This window comes from Nipponia nippon, unplaced genomic scaffold (assembly GCF_047370975.1).
Source record: "Nipponia nippon isolate SJK-2023a ecotype South Korea unplaced genomic scaffold, ASM4737097v1 scaffold_6, whole genome shotgun sequence".
NCBI classification, from domain to species: domain Eukaryota; kingdom Metazoa; phylum Chordata; class Aves; order Pelecaniformes; family Threskiornithidae; genus Nipponia; species Nipponia nippon.
The window spans coordinates 29,825,054-29,849,851 of NW_028262380.1; the positions used below are offsets into that span (position 1 = coordinate 29,825,054).

General features: G+C 40.3%; 1 protein-coding gene across 5 annotated transcripts; it reads left to right on the forward strand.

Annotated features, from left to right (window-relative positions):
* Positions 1-31: 31 nt before the first annotated feature.
* SPATA18 (spermatogenesis associated 18) lies at positions 32-24,792 on the forward strand. Of its 5 annotated transcripts, XM_087737443.1 has the most exons (12): positions 32-380; positions 2,672-2,777; positions 2,887-3,002; positions 4,504-4,622; positions 8,142-8,237; positions 13,506-13,640; positions 14,320-14,557; positions 15,563-15,721; positions 16,254-16,429; positions 18,383-18,506; positions 18,858-18,926; positions 20,250-24,792. In XM_087737443.1, exons 1-12 carry the CDS (start codon positions 294-296, stop codon positions 20,349-20,351), a joined length of 1,527 nt encoding a protein of 508 aa, XP_087593569.1. In that variant the 5' UTR covers positions 32-293; the 3' UTR covers positions 20,352-24,792. The 5 variants fall into 5 exon arrangements, with proteins under 5 accessions (XP_087593569.1, XP_087593571.1, XP_087593570.1 ...); XM_087737445.1 differs by lacking the exon at positions 13,506-13,640; XM_087737444.1 differs by lacking the exon at positions 8,142-8,237.
* The last annotated feature ends 6 nt before the right edge of the window (positions 24,793-24,798 follow it).

Below are 24,798 nucleotides of genomic sequence, written 5' to 3' on the forward strand. Positions count from 1 at the left end.
CCGGGCCGGGCCGGGCCGGGCCGGGCCGGGCCGGGCCGCGGGCAGCCGGGGGACGGCCGCCGCGTTACCACAACCGAGGCGAGCCCTGCCCGCGTCGCCGTGGCACCCGCCGCCACGCCGGGCCGGCCCACGTTACAATCGCGGCTATAAAGGCGGGGCGAACGCGGCGCCGCCCAGAGCAGCGGGCCTGGCCCGGCGGTACCATCTTCCCCGCCGCGCCGCCCGCCCGCGGCGGGCTCCCGGGGGAACCAGCGCAGCCCATCCCGACCCCGGGAGCGAGCTGACAGCCGGCCATGGCCGACGGCTTGAGGAGGCTGGTCGGCGCGGAGAGCGGCCGGGTGCTGCAGGAGAAGCTGGAGAGCTGGTACCGGGACTACGAGGTGGGCCGCGGCCGCCAGCGGCGGGGGGGATCCGCGTCTGCTGGGGGGTGCGCGGAGGGCGGCCCGCCTCACCCCGCCGGCCCTCAGGGGGCGGGAGGCCGCCGGCCGCGGCGGCGTTGCTGCGGTGCCCGGGCCGTGCGGCGGTTTCCGCGGTGACGGCGGGACGCGGAGCGGGGGCGGCCCCCACCGCCTCCGGGCGGCGCCGCTGCCCTTCGCCCGCTGCCACTGAAACCGGCAGCCGGCCGTCCTGGCCGCGGGGAGCGGCCGCCGCCTGGGTTGGGAAGGCCGGTGTGGGACGGTGGCCCACACGCGCACCCCGGTATCGCCGGTTTAACACCTGGTGCCTGTAGCACTCGCAGCTTCGGCTGTTTTCTTTTTTTGCCTGTGACAAGGTTCACCGAAAGCGAGGACTGGAGGTTAAGAGTGATATTTGCGCTGTAATGACTGAATCTGGATCAGAAAAGAGTTTTGTGGTAAAAGACCAGCAGGTGGAAGGAGCGCGGGTGAGGGTGCGCTCAGAAGGAATCGCCCGTGGCCTGGGAAGAGTCAAGAAAATGTGAGGAAAAAGGGTGCTGAAAGTGAGAAGGGGGCCGTCCGGCTTGCTGGCTCTTCTGGGTGTGAAACCTGTTATTGCTGAGAGGCTGCTGCAAGGCAGCACGGCTGCAGGAGGGCTTTGGAAGGAGGGGGAGCAGGCGTGAGCAAAGAGTTTCAGGTATGGTTGAGGAGAAGGCTGGAGATGGAAGTAATGGGATGCACGGAGGAGGATGAGGTAACAGGAGATTGAGGAGGCAAAACAGTGGAAGCAGGAGAGAAGGTGTAAAATTTAGGGAAAGAAGAGATGAAGGGAACTGAGATTTGAAAACTGGAAATTTTCTCATCAGAAGGAGTCTTGGCAGGGTTGTCACTCCTGTGTCCCCAGGTTTCATTAGCTTCAGGACACTGATAGTTGATTTGGTCGTGAGCCTGTAAGCATCTACAGTGTGCTATGGTTGGTGAGGAAAGGGACTGAGCAGAGACACAGCCTTTTCAGGCGAAGCCAGCTCCTTTTTGTACTTCACGATCTGTAGGAGTTACAGCGTATTAATGGCCAGTCAAACTCTCTGCAGGATTCATGGCAAAGGATGGTTTTAAGGAGGAGTTTGAGGGTAGCTTGTAAAGCTACCACAGGGTGCCGGACACCAGAGGAGGAAGAACAGAGGCACTCATTTTAAAATCTTCCGAATGGATGGTGGAAGTAGACCTCAGGGGGTGCTGAGCAATAGCGGGAGCTGAACTCTCCATGATAAGTGAGGTGAGGGTAGTCGTGAGGTCTTGGGAAATGAAGATGAGTAGCTTCAGGCTGCCGTTGCGGAAAAGGAGGAACTGGCAGATGGAAGCACCATGGGTGTTATGTCAGCGTAATGAGCTGGAAAAATGCACCACTGCAAAAGTGGTGTTCTGGTGGAGGTTAGCGGGGTGAGACTGTGCTCCTTCAGGCCAGAGTTGCAGCAATCAAAATGCAAGCTGACAGGGGCACGGGTGGGAGTCATAGCTGTTTTGGAAGCTTGTAAGGACCCTATGGAGCCATTAAAGCCTGAAGACCTAGAGGGTGATCTATGTTGAAGATGATACACAGGTTACGGATAAAGATTAAGGAAACAGGTACAAAGTATGTGTTCTTCGGGCAGGTGCAGTAGCATCCTGGACAGATTAACCTCATCAACTCCTTTTCAGAATTGCATTTGCTGAAAGTGGTGTAGTTTTGCTGTTCTGTTGTTTCCTAGGCATAATGCTGGATTTTGCCCACTCTTCAGTATTATTTGTTTCCATTGGTAACTCTTAAAAATCAGATGAAATTGCATGGAGGCCTCATGTGGCTTTTGACAAAGCAAAATAATAGCCTTGTATGTATTATTTCAGCTGATGCAGAAAATCGGATTTTGGACTGATAGGTTTTTCATCCAACAATCTCCTATCTTACTATTTTAAAAACTCTGTGTTGAAAGATTTTAACACAGATCCACAATTATTATGATTCTTCTTTTAGAGATATTTATGATTGCATCTTCTTTATGAATGGGGAAAGCAGTAAGTTTTCTCAAGTAGTGAATTAACTGGGTGATGGAAGTCCTGATGTCTTGTTTGTTTACCTATTAACAATGTGAACCTTTTAAAGATGAGTATTCTAGCGGATGCAGTAAGAAAAGGTTGCGAAGATGTACTTATGGGGGGGGGGGAAAGTCATGATCATAACAGGAATCATTTTAAGTAAGAAAGCCCAGGCAGATGTATTAATACACATTAATTTACAGGTTAATTCCTGTGATCAGAATCTGAACCGGTGCTGTGAAATAATAGAATTGAACTCTGAGATTCAAGGGCAGCTCTTCACAATCCTCAATGAAACATCTCAAGAAGGTAAATCAGTGCCATGTCTTATTACTAACACATTTTACATGTGTCATCTTTTCAAACTCTGGCTCTTTCTGTAAGTGTTCTCACAATTTCTTAATGTATCTTTTCTTAGGTGGGCATTATGCAGGTGTGGAAACAATAAAAACTCGTCTCCTGCCATGGCTAGGGACTTGTTTTTCCTGTGCTACTTCAGGAAGGCTCTTTGAAACCAACCTCTCTCTCACTCAGGTATGTAGGAAACTTTATTTTAAGGGAAAGAACGGTGTGAATTTATACCTGCAGGGGAGCTTTAATGACTTTCTGTTAATAATAGCTTCCCTCCCTGATTTTGCTTAATGAAATATGTCCTTAGTTGCTCATGGAGACAACTATGCTATTTCTCTGTCTCATCTTGTGTTTCCTTTGAAAGGGAAATCAAAGAGGTCATTGAAGTTAGTTTTGGCCTTCTAGGGCTTAAGCTGTTTCACAGCAATGAGTGACAATATGGAGGAGTGTGCTTTGTAAGAGAAGCTATCTTCTTGTGCTGCTTTCCTTTTCTAGGTAAAGAATTATGCTACATTTACATTTGCAAAGACATAGAAGTATTTATACCATATCTTTACTAGTAAAAACCTAATACTATGTGAAAAAACATATGTAAGCTGAAAGTGTGTATAAACTTCATGCATTTATCTGTGAGTTCCATTTATTTTTTTGAAGAAAAAAATCTTTGTTTAGTATCTGAGCATTATAATATCTCCAGAAGGGAAAAAGAAGTGCTCATGTCCATCATTTTACCATCACGCGCTTGACTTGAGTTTTGGAGTTAATATGTATTTGATGTTTACTGAAGGGGTTGTACTACTGACAGTTTGGCAGGAAAGAGAGATCTGCTGTGGCTTTGTGCTTTGAAAGAAAATAAGAGCATTCGTTGATGCTGACTAGGGGAAAATATTGAAGATCTTGAGATTTGACAGTGATGTTTCCATGTTCTCTGACTTCTCATTTTTATACCTCTTCTGTCAAAATTTTTCACAACTAAAATAAGGCCAAATGAAAAGTGATATTCCTTAAGAGTCAGATTCTAGTGTATTGCAGGAGGAGGGTTCTGCCAAAAAGCCCCAAAATGTAAAATAATGATGTTATTAAATGATAGTACACCAGTTACGGATTTGCCACTGCATGTGACATTCAAAATTTAAAGAAAGGCCTGCTGCACAGTTACTTATTTAAATCTGGTAGTATCAGGCAAATCTACAGGTTGTTAAAGACAGAGCTGCATATGTTGTGTGCTTTCTGGAATGACAGTAGTTGCCTCCTCTGTTCTAATAACTTTTTCTGCTATTGTGTGTACATGAATTCCCAAAACCTTTCCTTGAGTTGGTGATATAGTCAGTCAGAAGATGACTGACTGGAAAAAAAAACCTGTGTAACACATCTGCAAGAACACTTTGTTCAGATGATGTGTATAAAGGTAGTAAATCTGCACATGCAGACCTTCCATATTCTCTGTCATGAGGTGTAAATGAAGTGAATATTTTTCCTAATATAATTTAGTCTTTGTTTTGTGTGCCTGGAAGGTATTGCTTATGTGTCTAGAAGGTATGCAATTGCTTTTGTTTTCAGTTACTTTAGAAATGGTCTTCACTGAAATGTTTAGAAATACATCTGCTAATAATGCTATACTACGTTGCTGAAGGATTCTGTAAGGTAGAACATTGAAGCAGTGTGATTTTGTGTTTTGTTGTAGGATTCAATTGAGAAAGAGAGGCAACTGAGAGAGCTAGCCAGCAATCAGACTCTTCAACTGCAAGAGCTGCAGGAAGAACTGACTTCAACTCGTCTACAGCTCAACCATGTGCAACAAGAGTAGGGGAATTAACTGTGATTCTTTTTGTTTGTTTTTTGTTCTTCAACAAGCCATATATTTCTCTTGATGTCTAAATACTGATGGAGATTTGTAAAACGTTTCATTTCTGCCTTAAAATCAGAGCTTCAAAGTACATCTAGGCTCTGGATTGTCCGTGTGTGTCCAAAGTGGGGTACAAATGATACAGTCATACCCTCATTTATAAATGACTTCATAGGTTTTGATTCTGGCAGAGGAGTTGGAAAACATGCCAGTATTCTAGACAAAAGGGTTTTGTATAGTACATGACCGTCCCAGTGGAATTATAGTCAATGAACTGTTGCATGCTGAGCAAACCTTGATAAAAATCATTTGAGTAGCTATAGTGCAACACTTATTGAAGACCTACAACATGTGACAGTTAGTTATGGTATGTAATTGGTATGTGAACATCTAAGAAGATCAAAACCCACTGTGATAGGACGGAGGAAGAAAGAGACAGATTTTCAAATAAGTGACTAGGACTGAACAGTTTTTGTCCAGTTGCATAAAACACGTTTTGTGGAGCACTGTAGTCTCAAAATGACTTAATTGCTTCAGAAACAAATTTGTGTAGTTAGTGCCACTTTCAGGGCCATTTCAGAGGTAGCTCCAAGTGACAGACGGTTTCTCATGCATCCTCTTAGCATGAGAACAGTGAATGTTCACAGTCCTTGGGTCAGTACAATAAGTGATATAATTTAATGCTCTTACTCAGTGATTCCAAGAATATCAAGTTCTCAGAACTGTAAACTCTATTAGCTAGATTAGAAGAAAGAGGTTCAATAGAATATTTCATCCTGTATCCTCATCTTGCAGATATCTCCCGCTTTCATAGAACTGTAGAATCACAAAATGGTTTGGGTTGGAAGGAACCGTCAAAGATCATTTGGTCCAACCCCCTACCATGAGCAGGGACATCTTTCACGAGATCAGGTTACTCAAAGCCCTGTCCAACGGGACACTGAACACTTCCAATGATGAGGCATCCACAGCTTCTCTAGGCAGCCTGTTTCAGTGTCTCACCACCCTCATTGTAAATAATTTCTTCCTTATATCTAATCCAAATCTTCTCTCTTTTAGTTTAAAACCATTACGCCTTCCCCTATCACTAGGACAGGGTTAAAAAGTAAAGTCTCTCTCTCTATGTTTTTTATAAGCCCCCTTTAAGTTTTGAAAGGCTGCAATAAGGTCTCCTTGAAGCCTTTTCTTCTCCAAGCTGTAGAATCCCAACTCTCTCAGCCTTTCTTCATAGGAGAGGTGTTCCAACCCTCTGATCATTTTTGTGGCCCTCCTCCGGACCTGCTCTAACAGGTCCATGTCTTTCTTTTACTGGGCACCCCAGAACTGGATGCAGTAGTCCAGATGGGGTGTCATGAAAGGGGAGTAGAGGGGGAGAATGACCTCCCTTGACCGGCTGGCCACGCTTCTTTTTATGCAGCCCAGGATATGGTTGGCTTTTTGGGCTGCAAATGCACATTGCCAGCTCATTTCTAGGTTTTTATCTACCACTGTTTTCAAGTCCTTCTCCACAGGGCTGCTCTTAATCCATTTTTTCCCCCAGTCTGTACTGATACTGGTGATTGCCCTGACCCAGGTGCATCACTTTGCACTTGGCCTTGTTGAACTTCATGAGATTCACATGTGTCCATTCCTCAGGCCTGTCAAGGTCGCTCTGGATGGCATCCATTCCCTCAAGAGTATGAACTGCACCACTCAGCTTGGTGTCATCCACAAATTTGCTGAGGGTGCACTCAATCCTACTGTCAATGTCATTAATAAAGATGTTGAACAGTACCAGTCCCAATACAGACCCCTGAGGGACACCGCTTGTCATTGATCTCCATTTGGATGTTGAGTTATTAACTGCAACTCTTTGGGCATGGCCATCCAGCCAATTCCTTTTCTGTCAATTAGTCCATCCATCAAATTCATATCTCTCCAATTTAGAGACAAAGATGTTGTGTGGGACCATGTCAAAGGCCTCACAGAAGACAAGGGAGATGACATCAGTTGCTCTTCCCTTATTCACCAATGCATATTAGTGTCTGTTATGTCTCATCTTGGATGAATGCAGGCATTCTAATTTTTCACTATCAAAAAAGTCTCTCAGTCAACTTTGAGTTAAAGATCAGTGCATCCCCTTGAAAAGAAGAGGACAAAAAAATCTTGTGATCTCGCAGTATGCATTAAATATCAAAAGTGACAAGGTGGGACAGAGAAGGACCCCACACTATCTGGAAGAAGAGAGAGGTTTTTTTTGTTCTTGGCATTTCAACTGGTTTGCCAGAATTAGGTAATCTTGCAAAATAATTCCAGCCTGGAAGGTTTAATAAGCAAAGGGGTTGTTTTCTGTTGATATTTGTACCTATAGAGAAGAGTTATGGGAGATGGGTGGACCTTATTAATGTGTAAACCTGAAGGGAGGGTGTAAAGAAGACAGAGTCAGGCTATTTCCAGTGGTGCCCAGTGACAGGATGAGAGGCAGTGGGCACAAACTGAAACACAGGAGGTTCCCTCTGAACATCAGGAAACACTTTTTTACTGTGAGGGTGACTGAGCACTGAACAGGTTGCCTAGGGAGGTTGTGGAGTCTCCATCCTCGGAGATACTCAAAAGCTGTCTGGACATGGCCTGGGAAACTGGCTCTAAGTGGCCCTGCTTGAGCAGGGGGGGTTGGACCAGATGACCTCCAGAGGTCCCTTCCAACCTCAGCCATTCTGTGGTTCAGGTATATATAAAGGTTGGTTTACGGGTGAGGCATTTCATCCTATCTTCCTGTGTGGATGGAAAGAGATTATTTGATGAGCTGGAGAAAAGTGTTGGATGGTCAAGGTGAGAAGCGCAAGGAAAGTTATTCACTAATACAGATTGGAGTGAGTGTGTGGCAGTTTGCAATACAAGAAAAAGTCATTTTGGGCTAGCTCCTGCAAGAAGTGGGAAATCGGTGGTAAAGCTTTTGTACAGATTTGTGGGTTGCATTTCTCTGTGCAGTCAGGTCAGAGAGGTGTTGGCAGTGGTTTGCAAAGGTAGAAGTCTGGAAGGTGGAGGGTTGGGAGGAGGTAATTCAAGCAGAGATGAAGTCGTATGTGACAGTTTCAGAACTGATGCTTTCAAGGTGATGCAGTACGGAGTCATGATTGTGTAGTTATTGGCAGGCAGGGGACAGGTGCAGGAGAAAGAGAATTCATGTCCCAAGATACCCTATCTATGGATGGTGAAGTCATTCTGAATGCTGTAAATTGTTGAAATTGATAGAGAAACTGGAATTGAGTCTTAATGAAAATAATGGGTTGTAGCAAAATAATTCTGTTATTCCATAGTCAGATATGACTTTTTATAAGCTATTTGTGTGCTGATCGTCTGCACAAAGCCCACTGCGATTGTTTTCATATGTTAAATTGGTATGGACTTGGTCTGCTTAAACAGTCAGTTTGTCATATTAAATGTTCTGGTAGAATCTCTGCCTTTACCATGAAGGTTATTAATTTTTCTTGCAGTCTGGCAAAAACCCAGTTGGCTCTTGAAGACACAAAGACCAAATCAGCCACTACTCTTTTGGCAGCAGAAGATGAAATTGTTCTGCTAAAAGCAGTGTAAGGAAAAATTTGATCTTGGGGTATTTGTGGCAGAAAGTCAGCATGCAGAGACACAGCCTGTCATTTACCTGAGCAGGTTCTGTTTATTCTACACTGTCCTATGCTACAGCAAAAAAACAGGTCTAGCTCCTTAACATCCTGTAGCTTTGTTTCTTGGTGTTATAGAGAGAGAATTAGCATAAGCAGATCCATGTGAGAAGAATGTTTATGGCTGAACTTCTATCCTTTTTTTTTTTAGGGTAGAGGAAGGATTACTTTGAAAGTACCAGCTTGATAGCATTTGAATCTTGTAGATGGAGTTAAGTAGGAGAGAACCATATTCCGAATATAACTGGAAACTGTTGTTTGCAATTTACTATGATGCTCTTGGAAGTAGTGTGTGTGTTAAATAAAAGACACTTCAGCCTTTCTGTCTTAAGATAAAGTTCTTTATATGGCTTTTTCTCTTAGACCATTTTTGCCAAATCCTTTTGCCTGTCTGCGCAGAAGTAATTGCTATTGGTAATGCTGACATCTCTGGTTTAAAAATGGATTTTGAGTTTCTAAGTGTGTTGGTCACATCTGGGAATTTAACCTGGATTGGTAAGGGTGCAGCTGGGGGACCTACTTTTCCATTTCAATACAGGGGTCCTTAAAACTAATTTCCTTTTGTGGCTTGATGTACAGGCGGTTTCAGAAGCAGTAATAATTCTTCACTGTTATGAAATGTAGCCCACGTCTTTTTTTTTCTTTTTTTTTTTCTTTTTTTTTGTGTTTGTGTGAGTTATATTATCAGAAAAGAATACAAAGGTAGTTGAAATCAATTTCAACAGCATGTGAATTCTTGTAATAACTAACATTTCAACAACAGAAATATAGTCATACTTGTTAAATAAAGGCTTGCAGCCTTTCAGTTAAATAACATTGTTGCTCTTAAAAATGGACGAAACTTGACTTTGCTGCTTACACTGTAGGAAAGGTTATAACTGTCCATAAGTTTATCTTTCCTTTTAGGGCAAGAGGATGAGGTACTCCTGATACAGATAAGCAAACAAATAAACCTCGGGCCATTGGAGTTTCCACTTCTAATATCAAGTTGAATATCACTTGTTCATCTCTGGATGTTTATCATTGCTTCTAGAATAATATTAATTGTCAGATTTCATCCATGGACTTCTCCTTGCAAGTGTTGATCGCTTTGGATTTTAATTTTTTGGATGGCTACCTGGGGTATGAACTCATATTCCCATAAAATGGGCTTTTTTGATTTGTTGGGGGGAAAGTAGCTCGTATTACTCCCTGATTCTTAGATATAACCTGACTGCTGTCTTCCCAACTAAAACTATTAGTAGGGAATAAAGCATCTCACAATTCCCATGTGTAGGTCTTAATGCAGACTGGACAGAAATTCATGTTGCCATTTGACAGAAGAATAAAACATTCCTATCTTCCTGTGACTTCAGGAATTCCATAATCTCCACATACTTATGGTTCATGTTCGCTCTCAGTTTGGGTGGCACTCTACATTTGCATCTTCTGTCTGGGTGTTGAACTTTTGATTGAAGCAAAGGTGCTATTTTTCATGTTCTGTGAATCATCGTTTCAAAATTTGAACCCTTTTAGTTGGGTGAAATCAGATTTGCCTAGTCTTCACCTGCCTGTCAAAACCAGAATCCTTCTAAAAGTAGAGGAAATGAGGTCAGGACTGATCTGTGACACTGAGGGAAGGATTTTTTTTTTTACACAAGGAACAGTTTGCCAGGAGTGTCCTTTGCATCTTTGTCTGTAAACTTGCTTTTTGAGACTTTTGGAATAGCTGATGATCTCATTCCTCTTGTCTGTAGTCTGTCTGTCTCGCATACTTAAATCAAAACATGTTTTACAAGACATCTTGGTCACCTGGGTTGTTAGAGCAAATGTGGTCTAGACTCAATATAAGTAAATTCTATAGCTAGTATAAGCTTTTGTTATATCAAGATATTGATTATAACAGGATTTAGCTATTTGCTGCAGAATTATGAAGGAAAATACAATTTTTAAAAATTAATAATGATCAACATTTAAAAGTAATTGAAGTTCTTCAGGGGAACACAAAAATAAAGTGTACTAAAAATGGTTGTTATATGCAGACTGAACAAAATCCTATTAGTACTATTATAAATGGAAACTTACTACTAGGGTGCTTAGACTTGTGCCAAGCTCTAATCAAACTTAAAGCCAGATGACTCACTTTGAAGTAAATGAGGTCAAGAGGACTTTTCTTTCTTGACCTGCTGTACAGAGGACCTGTTATAGAGATTGGCAGGAAGAAGTTTTGGTAAACATGATTGTAATTAACAACAGCCAATATGGTAGCTTGAATCGGTTACCTCAAGGCCCTGTAGTGTCAGCTGGTGCAGGGGGCTCTTAAAATAGGTTAAACAGGCATCTGGCTAAGAATGACATAGGTGGAGTTGCTCTTGCCTTGAATTTCAAGGCAATCTGACTGACTGAATCGGGCTTAGCCCAGTGACTGGGGAACTGTGAGGGTCTTTATCGTTAATGAATTGTTTGAAACTGGAGGGTAGCAGTGGGCTTCTTTATCCAAACAGCATTAAGCAGATATTTGACACAAATTCTCAAAGATGTTGTATTTTCTTCTGAGAAACTGGTTGAAGATGTCTATTTTATTTTTAAATGGTTAGATGGTGGAGTTTAAAACACTAGTTATAGCCTTAAAATAAAAGTGGGTTATAAAAACTATTCTGATTTTTCTAAGAACCACATTTTGCCTTCTTTGTTCCCAATATTTTTTTGTAGCATCTACATTTCTTTAACCTTAATAGAAAGATGATAATACTCTCTTCATTTCAGATTAATTTTTAGCAGTAGAGTGAACGAACAAAAAAACAGGTGAAACTCTAAATACTTCATAGATTTAATTAGTGTGGAAAGGATTAGTGATAAGGCTTACAAAAGTCAGCACTGGTAATTCATAAATGTGTTTGCCTGAAAGTTGGTTTTTTCCTTTTGGTATTTAGTTTTTCTTACAAAGAAAGAAACATTCATTTTCAGTGGTGGCTTTTCTTGTGTTTGTGACAATGAAAGATGGAGGCATTTCTGCTGGTTTCAGTCTGTCATGTGCTCTCCTGTTTTGTTTTCCTGTGTTTTTTGGGGTTTTTTTGTTTTTCTTTTTTTGTTTTTGTTTTGTTTGTTTGTTTGTTTGTTTGTTTTCTCTTTCCTGATAAAGGCAGACCTATAATTAAGCATCTGTTTGTATTTGTAATCATTATCTGTGGTCATGATGAAGTGTTGTGGATCTCACACCAATAAGATAAAGACCATCAAAAATGGCTGTAAAAGTTTCTGAAAAATCCTTGTGTGAATAGGGGTAAATAACAAAAATAAAATAATACAGAAGTGAAATGATTACTTTTTATTTATCCTTTCTGTTGGATAGTTATTAACACTGCATTGTCTGTCAGCATTGTCTATCATGGCAATTTAAGGAAAGCCTGACTACTGTGTTGTGTATTATATAGGGTTTTTTAACTTTTTTTTTTTTTTTAGTACATAATGATTTTCCCCAATCTCTCTCTCTAGAACTCATCTTCCCAAATCTCCTTTCCTTTCCCAGTTGTTCTTTATATTAGAATTCTTTTGCCCTCTTTTACTACTACTCTGCTAGAAGTCCTTGCTGGAGGAGCTGGCTAAGGATGCCCATGGGATTGTAATAGTAGAATCATAGAATCGTCAAGGTTGGAAAAGACCCTTAAGATCATCGAGTCCAACCGTCAACCTATCACTGCCAAGTCCACCACTAAACCATGTCCTCAAGCACCGTATCTATCCGTTCTTTAAATACCTCCAGGGATGGAGACTCAACAACCTCCCTGGGCAGCCTGTTCCAATGCTTGACCACCCTCCCGGTGAAGAAGTTTTTCCTAATGTCTAACCTAAACCTCCCCTAGCGCAGCTTGAGGCCGTTTCCTCTCGTCCTATCGCTTGTTACTAGGGAGAAGAGACCGACCCCCACCTCCCTACAGCCTCCTTTCAGGTAGTTGTAGAGAGCAATAAGGTCTCCCCTCAGCCTCCTCTTCTCCAGACTAAACAACCCCAGCTCCCTCAGCCTCTCCTCATAAGACTTGTGCTCTAGACCCTTCACCAGCTCCTCTGGACACGCTCCAGCACCTCGACATCCTTCTTGTAGTGAGGGGCCCAAAACTGAACACAGTACTCGAGGTGCGGCCTCACCAGTGCTGAGTACAGGGGCACTATCACCTCCCTGGTCCTGCTGGCCCCACTATTCTTGATACAGGCCAGGATGCCATTGGCCCTCTTGGCCACCTGGGCACACTGCTGGCTCATGTTCAGGCATCTGTAAGTATCTGCGGCTTTTCCTACCCAGGTTAGAAGGACAGTCTTTCCTCTTAGGCGATGTGCTGGCCTTATTACCTGTGGTCCTCTCAGTCAGCCTGCTCCTTAAAGCCCAAGCAGGAAGCTTGTGAATTGATAGGTGTTACAGCTTTCCTTGGTTCAGATCCTCAAAAATCTCACCAGGGTCCTTCAGTAAAGAAAAGGAAGGACAGACTGAATGCCTCCAAAATGAACAGAAGACATCTATTGTGGGTTTGTTTTTTTTTTCCCTCCTTCTTTTGGAAAGAGGAAAACAGTAACATCTGTGTTAGTAGGGTAAGCAGAGATGTTGGGATACTTTCTAACATTAAGTAAGAGTAAAGGATGGAAGATAAACTTGCTTAACTGGTTGTCTGCCAATGTTTAAGAAACACTGCTTCTCTTGGGGAGAGCAGGAGAGGAATCATTAACTTTTGATATTACTTGAATAACATCATTGCTGATATCCTTTGACTGACTAATATATTCCAGCAAAGAAAAGAATCTGAGGACCTGATATAAGAAGATACCTAGAGTCTTAAACTGTAGGAAAGAAAACTGAGCCGGTTTAGTTAACATCTTAAATATGAGAAAGAAACCAGTTTATTTCTTAGACCTCATCATCTGAGCTAGTGCAAGGACACCAAACGTTTACCAATGATCTCTCCTGTAACATAAAGTGTAGTGTATCCAATCTCCTGTCACAGTACATTTTTACATTTTAAAGTTTAATTAAGAGTATGCTTTGGAGTATGCATTTTTTAAACTCTTGATTTCCCTGTATTTCAGCATAAGGATCTTGCTCAATATTTCTCCTCCTTTTCTGTTCTTTTTGTTTGATGATGAGGGTTAATTGATGGTTTGCATTGGTAGAAGGACCTCTTGTGACTGACTTTATTCTGTGTGGTTAAGTCTGAAGACTTCCCGTGCCCAAGAGAAGGATGCCCTGAGGAAGTTAGATCGTCTGAATGACTATGAGCAGCAGATTCAAATACTGCGGGATGAGATTTCTATCCTGGATGCCCAAAAGTCTGTTCTCCAGAGCAGGTAGAGGTGTTATTCAGAGAAGTCACTGAATCAGAGAAATTGTTCATGTTAGGTAGCATGAATTCCCTCCTCATTTTAAATTGAAGTACAAACAAAAGCTAAGCTTTTGTGCTTTGTTATGAAGGAACATAAACTCTTTAACTGATTTCTCCTAGTGACCAAATGTTTTAATTTCAGGCAGCTATGGTACGTTTCTGGAAAAACAGCAAAGAGAGTAGCTTTACAAAATATATTGAGTGCAAGTGTATGGGATAAAAAGAGATGGTTAGGGTTTTTTTGGGATTTTTTTGTAAGTCCTCTTTGAATACTGTACCATTACAGGGCAGAACTTGTTGTTATATTCTCAGTTGTTCAACTTTACAACTCTTCAGTGGTATGGACAGTGGAACAAATCTCTAAAGTATTACCAATTAAAAGTGTGTTTCCCCAGAACAAAGTGCTTGGCTGTACACACTTTAGGAATTGCTTTAATTTTATTGTTTAGGCTCTAGCATATAAAATGTATTGACACAAATGCCTTCATATTAGACTAACCAGCTGCAGCTTTACTTCTTTAATTGTGTTGGCTCAAAATCTCGGCTTACCCTGGTAATAATTAAGTTGACACAAAACTGTGCACTGGGCAAAAGCATCTGAGGATGATGAAGTGACCTCATGCCTCTTTACATGTCTGTCATAGGCTTGCACGGAGCCGCTCTCCTTCCCCAAGGCACGGTGAGAGCAAGTCGCCTAGTTCGCTTCCCCTGAGGAGCTGCTCACCTGGCCGAGCCAGACGTACAAATGCTTCGCGTCGCGCCTGCCTGGTAGCTCGCTTTGGTGACATTTATGCTCAAGAACGCTTGGATGCAGAGACCCTTCTGAGGACATACATCAGTGACACAGAGATGGTGCAAAGGATAATATACATTGCAGCGGTGGTAAGAAAAAAAAAATTTATTGTTTTACAGGCCAGAAGGGTTTTATAAAATATTATGGCTGGATTGGATTAAATTGTGTGTAAATTAACATTTCTGTGAAGTATTGAGAAGAAAACTTCTCTTTTTTCCCTTTTCATTTCCTTTCTTTCCCTCACGCTTTTACATTGAACTCTCAATTTAATGTCCTTTTCTGACTGTCCTGTCCCAACATGTGAACAGGGTCAGTGATCTACAGTACATGTGCTAAAAGGGGTGCATAAGAAGACTGAATGGCTCTGAAAGATGATTCCTGCACTAAACAACACTGCCTCATTTAGATTAATTCTTTTGGGAATACTATGTTTTAGAAAGCTAAAAATCTTTCCAAATCATGCTTCCCTCTTGCCTGTAGCTAAGTACTTTTCTAGTCTTATTGGGTCCCTTGAAATTACCTAGATACCTCACGTTTACTATGAGCTCAGTCTGAAGAAACTCGTTTTCATTTTTCTGTACTTAATATTCTTTTCTATAAACTTGATGTAGTACATACCTGTGTCAGAGAGGCAGTGCGTCTCTTGATGTGTGTGATCCCAAGCACATTTAATTAACTTACTGAGTTTTTTTCCCCACAACTGTCATTCAGTCACTCTCCAATTCAACCTTTCTTCCCAACAGACAAGAGGTGCTCCTGTCTGACATGTTAGGCTGTGGCACATAAAATGCTCTTACTGAATTCTGCTTTTGATATTTTTGAGTGTGACTCCATTGATCGTGGATGTGTGATGGAATCCTACATAAATAGAAGGTTAGGTGGGAAGCTTTTCAATCCTGTCTTCTGCAAATAAATCACACTTGATTTAATCAGAGAAGTCCTCCCAGATTAGTACTGTTTTTAACTTTCACTTTTACAACAGCGTTTTATATTCCTCCTTACAATGATGATACTGGGTTAAGCTCATCCTCTCAGACAATGATAAAAAATTAATCTGTCTCCTGGATTTAACTAGAGGTTCTTTATGTTTGCAGGAGTCTTTTCATGCAGCAAAGATGGCCTACAGGCAGTTCAAAATACGTGTAAGAGAGACTCTGTCTCTAGGTCACTCGGGGCCTGAGTCACTTGAAGACACTGTCATGGATTATATAGTTCGCCATGAGGATCTGTATGATGTTCAAGCCAGTGTCAATGTAAGTCAAGGGCAGCAGGGAAGTGACGTGTCGATCCATTTCAGTAGCTAATAAATTCGGAGTGTGTAAACTAGAAACCCGTTGTAACCTGAAGAAGGAAAAGCATTTATTGCGTGGATTTTATGTCTTGTAGAAGTTTATTTTCCAATGGCCAGTAATCACTTGTTTTATTTGCCTGTGACTAGAATGTCTCTGTCTGCCAGAATAATATTTTTGGCAAGATACAGTGTAACTGTCTTAATCAAACAAATGTAAGCTAAATTTCATATTTTTCTTAAATTCTGTGCCCTACTGAAAAACTGCGTCTCCCTCCTAAGATTGATGTCAATGAGGTAGCTCATACTTTATTTCTAAAATAACAGCACATTCTTTCTGAAGCTGATATTTTCTGGAATAGCCTAAGACAACATTGCTGGGAGCTTCTTACACTGATTTTTAAATGTAGAAAGCTGAGAGGCATATTCAGGAGGGATTTCCATACTTGCCTGCAGGTAAAAGTGAGCTCAAATGACTCAATTGTGTTTATTTTCAGGAAGTAATTCGCTCCATGAACATCAACCCAAAGATTTCATTTCCACCAGAAATTGATTTCATTGTGATCAGCACTTTGATTCGAGAGTTGTGCCGTGTGGCTTTTTCAATGCAGACACTCGTTCCTCCTCTTGATATTGCCTTTGGTACTGATGGAGAGCTTTTCAGTGAGACCAAGTAAGAACTCTTTATTTTCAGTCAGATTCTTATTATTAAAAAAAATCCATCAGGTTGTATAGTCTACTTCTTTCCTAATTAATATAAAGGTTTAAGATTGATGCTAAGCATTAATTTGGGGCAAATATTCCTGGTCTGTAGTGAATTTGGTATGTCTTTAAGGTTTATGATGGTGTATAAATGCCAGGATGTAGACCAGTGTTAACAGCTTTTTTAATGAACAGCAGAGCAATTTTCTGGGTAAAGTTCAGTCTAGAGCATATTTAATTTATCCTTCAAGGGGAAAATTATCAACTTTCCTTTCCCTGTTTAGTCTCTATCTGCCTCCAGTGTTTATAAAACGTGTGCATCTTTATTCCTTCTTTCTGGCCCATCTTGTAAAAGTCATGCTTACTGAGATCTGGCAGTTGGTGCCTGCTACCAGGATCATCAATATGTGTGCTGTGACCTCCAGGCTGTGACTGCTTTACAACATATGGATCTTATTACACTCCCATCTCTTCTGGTTTAGAGCTGAGCAAAAAGAAAAATGCCTTTTAAAAATGGAAATTTTGTCTAAAAAAATGTACACCATAACATAGTTTTTCTTTTTTCCGTAGGCTGGCTGCTTTGTTAGCTGGCAGAGAACTCTAGGGTACTTGCATGCCTTCAAGAAAACTAACGCGATTGATAGCTCCAAAAAAAATGCTCTTAAAAGCAGGAAAAGCTGCACCAATAAGGAGTTTTCTAATAATAATTTGAAATAGAATGGAACACAGATGGGGAAGAGCTTGAGAAGCCAAGGAGAGAAACAGGGAAGATGAAAGCAGCCCTTCAACAGGAGAGTGCATAGTCATACATGACTGCTTAATGATCCTGCCCAAATACTGGGCAGTTAGCTATTTGATACCCAAAGCTATTGGCTGGCTTAAGAAGGCAGCAATGCTATGGTATAGTCTTGGGATGCTTTCTCCACCTACTTGGTGTGTGTGGCCTTCAGAAAACAGGTGTAATGTGTTTACATGTGCTGCTGCAGGAGACATATATATGCACATCTATCCATCTATATAGATAAATATGTGGCATATATATGTTTCCATGCATAGCACATATATGTGGTACACAGAGATGGAGCAAAATTTGTAGAAATTAAAACAGCTGTTAGTTACGTGTGATACCATTCTATAAAAGGGCTGGCCAAACCTCATCGTACCCTATACCTTCCTCCATGCAGAGCTTCATGCCTCTGTTTACAACATTGTTTTGTATAAATTGCTATTGTATATACATTACTAATGTATAGATGCATTGCTATTTTTTATTTCAGTTATTTGGTATTGGTTTGAGTTTGAATCCACAAAACCAGATACGTATTATTCAGCCAATATTGCAGACTTAGGGAGTTAATATATATCTGGTATGTTAATACAGACCTTCAAAATAATTTTTTTTAGCTGAAAAGTCACTGTTTCATTATCAGTATCTGAGGATCTTGTTAATAAAGTTGCCTCTTATGTCTCATAAGATACTAGGAAGTAACTTTATAGTTGAGATAGAGTATTTCTGCAATGTCCTGTATCGGGGTCTTGTTTTAGCAAGATATTTCAGGAAGATGGGATGATTATGCCTGCCAAAATGCTGCTCAGGAGATTTATTCTGTCACTGGACCCAAGGACCCTGGTATGTGTGGAGCTTACGCAAGAATATGGCCTAGTAGCCTTCTGAAGTGTGAGATGGCTTTATTGGAGTGTCTTTCAGTATCAGTAGACAGCATATTCTGCTAAGTCTGTCTTACAAATGCATTTCTTTTACAGGTTCACTTAAAGAATACTTTTTTTGTGATATGGAAATGTTGTCAAGAAAGATGTCTATGAGCTGTAACTAGTATTCTGCATCAGCACTGATGACTTGAAGAATCATATTTATCTTTTGGCACTTAAACGCAGACATTTCTTGTACTCTGTGTTTCAACAGGTACCATCGTAGTTTTGACTCTGATTTCACAGCTGCCTTGGTGGCCTATCATGTATGGCCTGCTCTGATGGAAAATGATGTTGTAATTGTGAAGGGAGAGGCAGTCACAAAAAGAGGAGCGCTGGTATGTACTTTTGTTAAGAAACATGTTAAGGGAAGTAATTGGATTTAAACACTCTTTTAAAATTTAAAAAGATAAATTATTGATTGTTCCCTATGTGGCTGGCATTGTGTATATCAAATCTCAGTTAGGTTTTAGTGCCTCATCCTGCATTTAGGATGAATAGTTCCATTTGCCTTAATGTATTCATTATGCATATATACGATTGTTGGCAGAGCCTGTTCTAAGGAGAAAGTTTACTGTGTTTACTCTCTGTCTTCAAGTCTTGTCTCCAGCATGGCAAGTCTGCTTGCCAAATCTGTCTTTATTAAATGCCCTCTCTCAAAAGAGCTTTGTCAAACTCTTCTCTTGTAGTGGTCTCACAGAAGCAGAAGTAGAAGCAGAAGCCGCAACCGTAGCACCAGTCCTCTTCTATCTCATCATGTAAGCCCCAGCTGGATGCTTGTAGCATCAAGTATTTTAAACTCAGAATGTAGGCAACCTTTTAAAAATGCTAATGTGCCACATGTACATTTTAACATTGGGATTAAATGCCTTTGCTAGATCTGGAATAAGGGGAAGCTGAACTGAAAGATAGTTATTGCCTGGTATAATTATCAGTGGAGATACTGTATGAGAAGTAGATCACAGTTAAATTCTCAGAAGTATCAACTGTGGATCTCAGAATGCTTTCTCCCTACTCTCCCTTGCTTCAGTACCCTTCTGAATGACTAATCACATCATCTGGAAGTGTTTTAGTCATCTTGCAGTACATATACAGCACATGATCCCTGCCTTCTGGAGTTAGTGATCTAAATTTACCCTCTAATGCCTTGCAGGAGCAGAAAATCAATGTAGGGTGGGCAGGAGGGGAAGAACCAAGGTGGTGCTAATAACATATATGAAACCTTAGCAGAGTTCTGCGTATGGTATAGTTACACAATATTATTAATTATTTCTGTAAAAATTGTGTATTTTTCTAATTGTTAGCCCATCTTACTAAATTGACATAGGTGCCCTCAACTTAAAATGTGAATATTGGAAATGTGAGAGGTTTTGCGTAAGACTCACTTTTTTGTGTGTGTGCGCAGGGTGTGGAAAAGAAATTACAAAGTTGTTGAATTTGACTTGGTAGCAGTAGAGCTGCACTGGTAGAGTAACATGTGCAAACTTTCTGAATGTTGATGGGTTCCCAGGTGCCTTTCTTGGATACAGTTCTTTAGCACACCTGAGTTTCCTTTTCTGTTTGTCTTGCAGTTGTCTCAAAGCCGCAGTCCTTCACCACTGAGGAGCGGAAGCCCAAGTAAGTGGGCGTATTAGTTCATAAGGACTCATGGGTTTCCCACTAAGCTCTTGAATGGCTGAGCAAAGAGACAAAATAATATGCTGAAGGTCTTTGACTCTGAAATACTTGTCCAAGTCTTACTGTTAAAGTGGGTAGCTCCTTTCTTTTGTGTGTGTGGAAAAAGGCTGAAATTTCTGACTTGGAGAGCTTGTTTTTTGCTCTACTCAGACCACCAACTCTGATGGTTACCTTTATTGTGGCCAGTTCTATAGTAAGTAAAACTTGTTCTCTTCCCCACACAAGAGACAGTTAGCTGCACACCTGCTGGCTTCATGCCGTTCAAAATCCAAAGAGGTAGCTAAGCGGCAACGGTGAAGTGAGGGATTTCAAACAGTACGAATGTGTGCCCATCTTGAAGCCAAGCCAATTTAGAGATTTAGAGGAAAATAGTTGTACTGAAATGTGTTTTTTTTCTTCAACAGGACGTTAAGTTAACTGAACATGTTCCTATGATTCAGTACATCCGGATCCAACAACTTCACTGGTGCCTTTTCTCTTCAAGAATACCTCAAATCTTGCAATAATGTGAATGGCAATTGTCACTCCAAATGGAGTTTGTGTTCAGTGTGGTTTTTAGAATTATAGAAGGCTTATTTATAATTTTAGAAACTAATTCAACCCTTCTGATTTAAAAGAAAAAAAAGTGTATGCAATACAGGATCATACTTGTTTGGCAAAATTTGCAGAGCACTGAGGAACCCGTGCTGTAATCCTGCAGATGAAGGTAGAATTATTGCATCTAGAATATTTTCCACAGATACCAAACGATGCAGTTTATCTTGATAGGATGTTTAATATAACCTAAATGGTGAATGTTGCAGAGTGTTGAGGTTAGCTGTTACTTGGAAACGATTTCATTAATTGGTGCTTATTTACAATTTTAGAAAACAGCAATAATCTTAGGATGTGCCAGTCTCACACAGAATCCTTTTAAATATGTCCTTGCAGTAAACTGAATTTTCTAACTACAATGTAAAAGTTGCACAGAACAGTCATAAACTACCAATACTCCAGCAATCCCCAGGACTTTATTGACGTTTACTTATGAAAACACAGGTCTGTGCTTTAGCAAGGTAATAGTCCGTGTTAAATTCATTGTTACTTAGAAATTAATATCATAAAAATCTGTAGTTTGGAACTTAAAGTATTTTGAAAGTGTGCCACTGACTATTTGTAGGCTTGAAATATTTGCTTGAGGTGGCCTATTTGGTATCACTTTTAATGGACTTTCATACCAGACTGATAGATTAGTAATTCTTGTGAACACAGTGAAAAAAACCCATCCAGTTATCTCTTACCGTGGGAGTTTATTAAGTTTTGAATTTAAAAATTAGAGTCCTGAAGAGATTTTATTCTGGCACTTTAAATAATTTGTTCCCCTTGTAAATGTTTATTTTAATATCAGCATTTTTGTTTTCGAGAGAACTGGTACTGTCTTTCTCTCAGAACCTCATCTGTAGGGCCAGCCTTAAATAAAGGCCACACAAGTGACTGCATGGGGCCTTGTGCTTTTACACAGAAACATAGGATTTGTCATAATGGAGCTGATGTGTAATTCACCAACTCCACTGTCTCATTCCAGTCAATACCTGATGCTTCAAAGGTATGTGGTGCTTTCCCCGAATTCGTCTGCACAGTTTTGGAATATAAAAAATCGGAAGGAGGAAAAATTCCTTTCTGCCTCCTCTTTTAATCAGCCTATGCCCTGAAACATGACATTTCATTAGTACTACTGTAATAACATGAGCAAAAATATTTTTATTAGTTCTGAAACTATTTAGTAATTAAAATTAAGTTAGAGGAGCAAATTTTGTGATCCCTTTCCAGGGATCTTACGCAGGTTTACACATCCGTGCTCTTTCTGTCTACTTCTTGTGTGGCTTAAGACTTCGGCACAAGGCTCTTTGACACAGGATCAGAGTTCAGGCAGACTTTAGCATTGGTCCACATGAGCCATGGATCAGCTGTGACTCTAGTTACACAGATGTATTTTCATTGGAATTAGGCCCATTAGTAACCAATGAGAGCAAAATGAGGTCCTGAGTGTCATTCACAGAGCCACTCTGAATGAACTAAGGGGACACAAAGGCACATGCACGTTATGTGGTGTACTTTCTTGCATCTAAGAAAGTCACAAGAGAAAATGCAAAGCAATGTTTCCTCTTCTAAGAGCCTGATTGTTGGTCACAGCTAGGGGTCTGGGCTTGAAGTGAACCTGCATATTTCTGCACTGATCTCATGGCTAAAAAGGCCACAGTTCTGGAAAAACTGAGCACCTGCAACTTGTGTGGCAACAGAAGATAATTAGATATCCCGAGTATGGTTTTGAGCAGAAAAATTATTTTGAGAAACCTTGTAATTACCAAGGGGAGGTAGGTTTTTTAAAATTAGATATTGTATATTTGTCTTCTGCATGTAATTGCCAAGACATTTCTGTGTTATTGTTGTGAGTTGAAGTAAGTTTCCATACCAACTGTAAGAAAACTAAGACTACATCAAGAAAGTATGTTTTCCTTGACAAGCCTGAGAGGCAGGGTAGTTCCAGACTTGCACACACCTGTGATGCCACTATGAACTAGTATTCCCAAAGATCTAAAGATGCCATAAAAGACAAATTCTCAGTGCTTGGTGGACCATCTTATCTTGCTCCCCCAGCAGGTACCTAGAGAGCTAATTAGTCTCAAAGCAAAAGAGAAAACTAATGAAATGACAGCCAATGACTTGTTTTGGTAGCGAGAAAGCAGCTCTAGGGTTGGTGTAGTTTTGTTTTTGTTTTTGTTTTTTTTTTGTCTACAGCATAGTTGGCACTTAAGTAATTAAACAAACCTAACTCTACTCAATTGTACTCTGCAGCCCATAGTCTTCTTATAGGAATATACTATTTGTACTGCTTGCGCAGCTTATTTATAGCCAATTAAATCTACAGTGCAGCGAATGCATACCAATAAAGATTATATAGAATTAACCAGCAAATGCAAAATAACTTATAAAAAGGGACTTCTGAAATTGCTTTTAAGACCTTATGAAAGAATGGATCATGAATGTGAAATCGATGACTGGATATTTTAATATGTGTTTTTAAAATCTTAAGTAAGATTTTTTAATTTTCTTTTTTTTTCTCTAAATCACAAGCCTGGATAATGCTACACTTGCAAATACAGCAAAGTAGAAAAAGTAAGGGTGAATTCTAATAGGTGACAAATAAAAATAGCCAATAAGGTTTCTATTACAAGATAGTTATAGAACAGTTATGATGATTAAAGTGTTAATACCACGAAAAAGAAGGCTAGATTTTGAGCTAATTTAAACTATTCACAGATGGACTGATGGAAATGAGACTGCACGGGATGTGAAAAAGCACCACCTTTGGGCCAAGGTGTTCACATAGAACAGCACATGTGAGGGATTTTGAGGTTGCTGGAGAATTTCTCCTGGATGTCAGCTCTTTGAAGGCTGAATATGTTTGTCTCAATTCAAAGGCTGTCCCGCAGTCAGTCTAAATGTGTGGATGCTTTGTCACCTATTTCTGGGAAAATACCATGTCATCAAAATATCTTCGGTCTTCCTTCTTCACTGTTTGCAGCTTAATAACATAAAGTAGAGACTCATGCAGAGCCAACAGATACTGAGAGTAAATAGCTCAGCTAAATTTGCTACTGAACAATGAAGATTTAAATTCAGAAATTAGCTTAGATATTCTCCTAGCATCCTGATAGGAGAAAGAAAGTTGGGAGCAGGAGGTTGGTGGAGTCCTCCCATCTAATCTGGTTGGCAGTGAGTTGCAGTGCTGAGTCAGTCTTGTAGGAGGCTGTGGAGATGAGTGATAAGTTTAAAGCAAAAATACTCTACAGCCTGAAAAAAGTAAATGTGAAGGCCAAAAATTATCAAAATGCTTCCTGGAAAACATATGCCTGTATATCCTCCAGGATTTGAGCCTTTTAACTTTACTTTTATATTGTATGTATGTACTGCAAAAGTTTGTCATCCTGTAAAAGTGCCATGAGAATTAAATACTCTTTCAGCTTTATGTAACATTTGTTTGCTGCTTTTGATAGGTGTTAAGTACACAATGATTTTCTCACTGTAGCATTAAATAGTAAAGCTTTGTATTAAAGAAATGAAAACGCGTTATGGCTTGCAGCTGTATTAGCATGTGTTCAGATTGAATATTTTAAGTTTCAGTACTGTATTTCTTTTAGTCATGCAGCATACTAATCAAATATACTAAAGAAACGAACATTTCATTTTATGGTTGAGAAGTTGGAAACAGGTCTTTGGTAGTTTAAAGCAACACATGTATCTGTCAGGCTCTTGCTGATACACAGGTGTGTTGTTTATGTAGAAGCTGTACGTTTCACTTGGTAGACGGAGCACAAACATAGAGCACTTGGTGTCATTTTACTGTTAACAGACAAAAGCATAAACACAAATGAAGTGGGCGATGTGTTTATACTTTCTTATGACTTTGAGAAGGCAACACTTCTGCCTTGCAAAAACAGTTCTCAAAGTAATGATGTTACCTGTTTGAAAGTAGACCGTCAGCATAAAGATGCTGTTTACTACTGTTAGTATTGCTTCCTGTGAAACTGTTTTTTCCTAAAGGGCTCTGGCCTGCATTCAAAGTTCTTTTAAAACAAAGAAAAATTTTATAAAGAGACATCACTGTAGGCTAATTCCTTCTCTTCACAGTAACTGGCATTCAGCCTTTTACATTGATCACATAAAGTAGATATAACACTTAACCTTTATAAACTGCATTCATGACCTTCAGTGAAAACCCATCTCTGTGTTGGTGATACATGCACCCTCAAAACAGCATCGACAAGACAAACACCTATTATCTAGAAGCATCATTCTCTATTCACAGAAACTATTTTGCCCTATGACCTTTTATACTGTTTGCACTTTTAATGGCCGAATTGTTTTAGTTAATAAGAAATAAATGGAGTTTTAAAAAAGTGACAAGTATTT

Bases quoted from the DNA above. Each gene is read 5' to 3' on its own strand.
- SPATA18 (XM_087737443.1), top strand. From the start codon at position 294: ATGGCCGACGGCTTGAGGAGGCTGGTCGGCGCGGAGAGCGGCCGGGTG. The intron at 4,623-8,141 runs GTAGGGGAATTA...TTTTTCTTGCAG, and splicing joins CTCAACCATGTGCAACAAGA to TCTGGCAAAAACCCAGTTGG. The intron at 16,430-18,382 runs GTAAGAACTCTT...GTGTTTCAACAG, and splicing joins GAGCTTTTCAGTGAGACCAA to GTACCATCGTAGTTTTGACT.